The sequence below is a fragment of the Gavialis gangeticus genome, unplaced genomic scaffold (assembly GCF_001723915.1).
Source record: "Gavialis gangeticus isolate Ggan-Ray unplaced genomic scaffold, GavGan_comp1, whole genome shotgun sequence".
Classification (NCBI taxonomy): Eukaryota; Metazoa; Chordata; order Crocodylia; family Gavialidae; genus Gavialis; species Gavialis gangeticus.
In genome coordinates this window covers 32517148-32525156 of record NW_017729025.1, presented here as the reverse complement: position 1 = coordinate 32525156, position 8009 = coordinate 32517148, and the positions used below count along the sequence as shown (strand labels likewise).

The following is an 8009-nucleotide window of genomic DNA, read 5'->3' as shown; positions in this document are numbered from 1 at the left end:
TTCTGATGCAGATAAATTTTTAATGTGTTATACTAACACCAGGGGTAGGTAATGCTTTTTGGCTAGAGTGCCGAAAAACACCACAATGCCTACCTCAGAAGGTGCCAGAGTGCCAGCATGGCAGAGAAACAAAATGAGGGCAAGGGGTACATGGCAGGATGCCCTGCTTGTGCCCCTTGCCCCCAAGCCCTGCTGCCTCTGGTCCGGGCTCTGTGGCTGCCAGCAGCTACCCCACCTCTGGGTAGCTGCTGGAGCCTGGGCTGCTCCAAGCACGGCTTGCAGCTGCCTGCTGGGAGCAGCCCAGGATTCTGGCTGGCAGCAGCTCCCCAGAGCTGGGGCAGCTGCAGCCGGGATGCTCCAAACAACCGTGCCAGGCTCTAGCACCAGCTCTGCATCGGCACGAGCAGGCATGCCTCATTGGGGATGGGGCCCAAGGCACGGCAGCTCTGGTCTCTTCCCCCGCTCCCGGCACGGGGGTGATGAGCCCAGCACAGTTGTTTGCAGCCAGCCCGCTGCACCTCCATGCCAGAAGCAGGGGAGAGACTGGGACTGGGCTGCCTCGGGCCCCACCCCCACCACCTGCTCGGAGGTGCGCCTGCTCATGCGGAGCCGGAGCCTGGCACAGCTGTTTGGAGCCTCCCAGCTGCAGCCGCCCCGGTTCTGGGGAGTTGCTGCTGACTGGGATCCCAGGCTGCTCCCAGCAGGCAGCTGGGACGCTGCAAGCCCTGCTCGAAGCAGCCCGGGTTCCATCACTGGCAGCAGCTTCCTGGAGCTGGGGCTGGCCGTGGCGTGCCAAGCAAAATGGCCTCACGTGCCATGCTGGGCACGTGAGACGGGGTTGCCAACCCCTGTACTAACATAAAATTGTCCCCAGAAATTGGTTGTATAGGTAGGAATCACCTTTTCTAAAAATAAGTCTTGCATACAGATGAACTTGTATAACAATAGGAAATGCATTAATGATGCACAGAGCATACTGCACACCATACTTGAAAATACTGCTGTTGATGCTCAATTTTTGTATTGCAGTTTGGCAAGTACAGTATCAACTTACTCTAAGTTGGTAAACATAGTTTTAATTCTGCAGTGGCTCTACAAGGCAAGCCATAGAGTCAGAGGCTGATTTAAGTGGCTAGATTTGGATTTTGAAATACGTATGTAGTTACTAGTTTCGCTGCTTGAAAGAGCCAATGACTAATTTGAGAAATTCCGAACTGAAACCTGTAGGAAAGAAGGAAGTCTGTGATTTTAAGAATGATTCAAAGTAGCTTGAGTTTGTTTTACTATTTTGCTTTCCTGACTGGTTAACAATGAACTGACTGGGTGTTTCCCTAAAGGTTATTACTCTGGGTTACACTTAATGTTCAAACCTCAGGAATATTGTGTAGGTCAAACATGCATGATGAAAGAGTTCTTTATAGCAGATTTGGGAAATAGTCTATTATCACTTGCGTTGCTCAGTCCATAAATGTTGCCATCTTAATGTATCATTTAGTTCTATTTTGTAAGAGCAGTTTTGCAAGTCTTTAAAATAGACCCATCTCCTCTGTAGATTGTAATGGCCAATTATTTGTCCAACAGTGGGAGACTCTATATAGCAGTGCTTGAAAGAGCTTGCTTACTAGTAGCTTTATGTGGTTTTTAATAGATTTCAAAGATAGCCCCTTAACAGTACTCATCCTCTCGAGCTTCAAGGGTTTTTGAGCATCCTTAAGTGGGGAAATAAAGGAGGGCAGTTGGGCCCAAGGTCCACTGCTTTGGTAGAATCAGAATGCATGCGTGGCCCCCAACACTTGTTAATTGTTAGAGGTCTCTGAGTTCATATTGCCGAAGAAGTGTGTTCAAGTTCAGTGCGATTATTGTAGCTTGTTTATATAGATTATGATGAGAGAGATAAGTTTGAAATCTTTGTGTATAAGCAAACTAAACCTGAGAATTAAAAAAAAAAAAAAATCAGTCTAAGCCAAGCAGTATAAAACATCAAGGCTTGCTTTTTAAGTCAGTGAAGCTGACTAGTAGGCAGTTTAAAAAACTGACAGCTTGTTTATGATTTGTCAAGCACCATTTGGATTCTTGGATATTTTAAATGTCTTATACCTTGGTATCACTGCCATGAAAATAGAATCATGTTTAACTGCAGTTAGATAAAACATGCAATATGAGTTGTATGATTGATATGAATACTTTTTAATTCAGTTTTCTAAAATATTACATGACTTTTTGTGCAACTCTGCAGGGAAGAATTTCGTACAATGTGGGTGATTGGGTTAGTGTTTAAGAAAACTGAAAATTCTGAAAATCTAAGTGTTGATCTTACATATGATATCCAGTCTTTTACAGACACAGGTAAGCTTGATTTCTCTAAAAGTTTAAAAATACTGATTATATTTATGCTAAACAATTTTGACTTGGTTCTAAATTTTTTATTCTATTTACTTTTCATAGATGGAAGTATACAAATCTAAGCTGGTTTTTGCTTAAATGTACAACAAATTAATACTAACACTTGCTTGAATGAGTTCAAATGTTAAGTCTGGGACAATGTAATCAGGGATGGTCCTGCTTTGAGCAGGGGGTAGAACTAGATGACCTCCTGAGGTCCCTTCCAGCCCTAATTTTCTTTGATTCTGTGATTTTTAAGGCCAGGCACCTAGGCACATGTGGGTGCAAAATTACTTGCCATGTTTTCAGAAATTATTTCATGAAGCATGTTTTCAAAATATATTGTATACTATATATTGTGTATAGCTTTTTAACACCACATACATTTTATTCTCTTGCTCAGCTTGACATATTATATATGGTGGCCCATGTTTGACACTCACAGCTGGAGGATGTGGCTGTGAGGAAGTGGGTATTAAAAAAAAAAAAAAAATGCACCCTAAGGTAAAATACAAGACCATTTATAAATGGTATCTCTGACCATTTATAAATGGTATGTTGGGATGTTTGTCACAATTCAGTGTCAGCTTTTAGTTTAGTTTAGACATTAACCCATTTTGATTGGAGATCTGTAGGCAATACGATCCTCTTCTCCCTTAATTGCTGTCCCTTCCTCCCTAAACAAAAGAATAAGGGAGGGTAGGGGGTTGTTGAGCAATTCAGTTTAGCTTTCATAACTCTTCTGTGCTTTGGCAAGCAAAATAAATCTGAAAATATATGGCATCTCTGTATGTAGGCAAAATCTATTCTTATTCAAGAATAAATTGCTTTCCCTGTCCCAGTATAACTATAAAATAACTATCTGACTAATGACTGAGTGATACATAAATCTCACTTGTTTGATTTATTGATGGTGGAAATCGGTGGTTTTTTAGGACTACCTAGGATATTCAGCAGTACAGAAGTTCATTTCTCTGGGTTGTTCAGCAGTGGATAATTGAACAGCTCAGTGGTAAAATGTAACCTCAATTCAAGGAACTTCCTGTAACTGCCACCATATTAATTTGGTATTGAACTGAAGCCACATACTTCTGACTTCCTCCTAGACAAAATTAGAGAACTGTAAAGTGATAGCATATTCCTTACTCCTTACTTGGTAGTGTTTAGCAGGAATACCAAGCCAAGTGGTTCTACAAAGAATCATAAAAATGTAATGCTGAAAGAGTCCTCATAAAGGTAATCTACTGCATTTCCCTGCATTTTGGCAGTCCAAGTACATCTAGGTAAACCCTGAGAGATGTCTGACAAACCTCTTCTTTAAAAACCTCCGAAGAAGTTGTTATGGATTCTTCCCTTCCTCCCCTCACCCCCTCTCTCAGCAATCTTGGGAGCCCAGCAATCTTTGTCTGGTCTCTAAAGTCAGCCCAGGTGTGGCTTATAGACTAGGAGGAAGTCCTGGCTCCTGACTCTTGAAACCCCAGCCATGTACCCCCTTCTTCCCCTCTGGTTATAGCCTTACCTTGGGGAACTACCTTCCAGTTCACTTTTTGAGAGGGCATTGTCCTCTCTTCAGAGGGGAAAAGAGTGCACCCAAGGGTCCTCAGCAAGGCCAACCATTCCTTCAATAAAGGTATTTAGTGGGGGCAAAAACCACACAGCAGGAAGATCCTGCTTCCTCCAAAGGGTTAAATGGTACCTCTGTCCCTAATGCTCCATGTATGGTTTTGAACATTATAAAACTAGCTCAACTGTTTTCTCTCCAGCCTGCATAGCTTTGAGTACTTGAGTAGATTTACCGTTTCCATTCTTCAGATTTCCCTGATTCCAGGTGGACACTGTGCTTTTTTTTTTTCCCCAGCTGCTCCACTGATTGTAATGCTTACCTCTTTGTTTCTTCCCGGGATTTCCCCCCACCATCACCACCAAATAATGTGTACCAAGCCCAAATGAAGCATCACCACAGCTGTTCAGTTCCTTGTTGATTTGATGCATCTTTTGTCACTTAAGCCAGCAATGCTGCCTCCTGTCTCTTAACTCCTTAACTTTTTGTACAGGTTATTCATGGAGGCATGCAACATTGCTGCAACACGAACATGTTTAACTTGGGCCCCTGGCAGACATTCTATTAATGGTGTGATGGGATCTGATCCACAGTTCCAACAGTTGTGCCTCCTGCCATGCTACAGGTGCATAGTATGAGGTGTGACTGTAGGTTACAGTGGTGACGCATAAGGAGTACACAGGGGGACTCCCTCCCAGGCAGCACCCCCCCCCCAGTTGACAGGATCAGCTGTGGGGGGACTCCCTCCCCACCCAGTTGGCGGGACTGGTTGTGGAGGCGGGCAGGGGCACATGCCCGCCTTGACTAAAGCTGCACCAGTTTCCTGTGGTAGGTTGGTGTTCAGATCCCAACCGTTCCCTAATGCTGGTGCAGTGAGAGCCTGAGATCATAATCCCTGGGCTCCCTCTCCACTGGCAGTTAGTAAACCAGGTGCCTTGTGCACCAGTCTCAAAGTTTCAGTCAGCTGATCTGCTCTTGAGGCTGGAAACAGGAGTCAGCTGATAAGTGCTCCCAGCCTCAGGAGCACATGTCGCCCTTCACTCCAGTGTTTTCCTGAGTCTGGGTGCAGCAGTCAGCTGATTGGTACTGGCCACACATTCAAATTAAGACATAATGGGAACCAGTCACAAAGTTATTACACAAAATATGTGACTATTCCCGGATTTATTATGCAATTAATAACATGAAAGTGTGGCTACGTTACTGCTTGAGACATGATTAAATGGTCTGTCGCGTCTTAAGTGTAACATCTACCAGGCACCCCAGAAATATAGCAAAACTATAGTCTGGCACAAAAGGACACCTTCACAACTTCCCTAGGTTACCTGTTCACTCTCCTTACAGTTTAAAAAAAAATCCTGATATTTAGCCTACATTTTGCCCAATTCCTCTCCCCACCAGTACACTAGACCTATCCTGCTCCTTTTGTTAGGTGTGAATTTGCAACAAAATTGGGGTTGCCATACACTCTCTCCTCCTTTCCCCCCCCCCCCCATTTTGCGCACACAATAGTTTCATTTTGAATTTTCTGTTAGTTTCTGAAATGCCTCACAAATAACATGCAGAAATGTTGTCCATCTTTGATTTGCAAATGGGATGATATCCACATATACATTATATACAAGTAGATGGACTTCCTTTTGGGGATGTCACATTCTGTAAGGTTCCTCAATACTTTTTTCCGGCAAGATGTCCTTATTGCCAGTTTCTACTTTTTCTATTGTCTTCAAGTGTATTCAGAAGCATTTTAGACTTCTGAGCTATATGTCGGTGCAGGTGTTTCCTACCAATTGGAGAAAGGAGATAAAATAAGTTATTTCCTTGACACCATAAATTCCTTTTCAGCTGATATAATTTTCTGCTACTTTAAATCATTTAGACCATATAGGTTTACAAACCCAGGAGAAATCTGAAAGGAAATTTCAGCTTCTTACTGTTGATCACTTTACATTGTTATGTACTGTCATCAGCTATACTTGCTATTTGTATTTACTGGAATGTCACTCCATGGTTGAAGTTTTGTCTTGGATTAATCTCAGTAACTCAACTATTCTGAATATGCACACAGTAATTTAATTCGGTTTAAAACTTTTGTCATGTTCCAACTTCAAGTGCTTTTGCTTGAGCCTATAGTTAATGTTGTCTAATACTAATACTGTTTCACTTGCCTTGTATCTCTGCGGAGTGACATTCTGTTACTTTTCTACTTCTTTTGATTTATGAGGAGAGGCTGAGGGAACTGGGCTTATTTAGTCTAGAGAAGAGAAGACTGAGGCAGGGATTTAATACCAGCCTTCAACTACTGGAAGGGGGGTGTGAGGTTTAAAAGAGGATGGAGCTGGACCAGTCTCAGTGATGACAGAACAAGGAGCAATGGTCTCAAGTTGCAGCAAAGGAAGTTTAGGTTAGATATTTTCTCACTAGGAGGTTAGTAAAACACTGGAACAGGTCACCCAGAGAGATGGTGGAATCTCTATCCTTGGAGGCTTTCAAGACTTGGCTAGACAAAAGCTTTAGCTGGGATGATCTAGTTGGGGAAGGTCTTGCTTTGAGCAGGGGGTTGGGCTAGATGACCTCATGAGATCCCTTCCAACCCTAATTTTCTATTTATATGGTTTCAGGGTTTTTGGTATTGTTTTCTTTTCCCGTGTTGGCAAGAACAGTTCAGCTTTTTCCAAGAACTAGATTAGAGGCATAGTTGTTTGCTACTTAAATTTATTTGGAGAGGTCTAATGCTTCTAGGGTTTGGAATCAAGATCTCAAAGATGGTCCTGAAGTCTGGGTGAGTTATAAGTGCTTGGAGGCCTGTTCCTAAATTAGGGGTTGGCAACATATGGCCTGCAGGCCAGATCCAGACTGCAGAACCTCATGATCTGGTGTGCAGAGCTAGGAGGTCTTGTTGTTTCAGCAGCAAGGGGGTTCACCTGCACCTGTACTGGAACCTGGCAGTGATGAGCTCCATTGTGACTAGGTGGTAGCTGGGAATTGCATCTGTACCACTAGCTCTTCCCATTACCTTCTGGCTGCAGTGTAGCTGCAGTTCCCAGCCATCCACTGCTGAAGCCCCTTGGCCCCTGTCAGAGTAGAGCCTGGCAGTTCCAGCTCACAGATACAGCCCATGGTTATTCTCTGCCTCACATTGGCCTGAATTAGAATGGACTCCATGGTAGTCAGTGGACTTTCTGTGCTGTAAAACTGGTTTAGCTAAGAGGGGCCCAGATAGTTCAACAGTAATAAAATAGCATTGATGGTTGTGTCCCAGCTACTTCTGTTCCCAGGTGCAATTCACAGTAATAGTGATGATCCTTGTGTATCATTATCATGCGTATAAGTGCCAGCCATACATCAGGCCCTCATTCTGTTTGGCTAGTGATTCTCAACCAGGGGGCCATGGCACCCTGGGGAGCCACCAGATCCTTTGAAAGGTGCCAAGAGGTGTGAGGAGGTCAAATGGATAAGCACAGGCTCAAGATAAGCCCTCACTGCCCAGCCGCTGGGTTAAGATGCGCGTGTTGTAATATAACTTTTGAAGTTGTGTGCTGTTCATTTTACAGAGTTAGGAGGTATATCCTGAGTCCAGTGACGTGTGCCTTGCATCCAGAGCAGTTGAGAACCATAGTACTAGGCAGTTAAAGTAATGATTGTTTTATAGGACTTTAGATACCTAGGAGATTTCCTTTCCCTGTGTCCCGCTGTCACTGCTGAGCTCTGTGGGTCACTTCATAGAATCATAGAAGTAGGGTCGGAAGGGACCTTGTAGATCTTCAAGTCCGACCCCCTGCCTGGGCGGGAGAAAAACTGGACTCAAATGATCCCAGCCAGGTAGGCATCAAGCCTCTTCTTAAAGACCCCCAGGGTAGGAGCCAGCACCACTTCCCTAGGAAGTTGGTTCCAGCTCCTGGCTGCCCTAACTGTGAAGTAGTTCTTGTGGATGTCTAATCTAAACCTACTCTCCAATAACTTGTGTCCATTATTCCTTGTTATGCCAGGGGGCACTAGGGGAAAGTGTCTCTCCCAAACCCTTCTGGTCCCCCCTAGTGAGTTTATAGACAGTCATCAGGTCCCC

The 8009-nt window shown here is 43.9% G+C and overlaps 1 protein-coding gene across 4 annotated transcripts in view; it reads left to right on the top strand.

Moving 5' to 3' along the window:
* The window catches only part of PAPOLA (poly(A) polymerase alpha), a 105489-nt gene that overhangs the window by 72904 nt on the left and 24576 nt on the right, over positions 1-8009 (top strand). For all 4 annotated transcript variants that reach the window (XM_019518602.1, XM_019518600.1, XM_019518599.1 and 1 more), the window contains exon 15: positions 2237-2346. In XM_019518602.1, the coding sequence (XP_019374147.1) occupies positions 2237-2346 (110 nt within the window). The remainder of the gene's footprint in view (positions 1-2236; positions 2347-8009) is intronic.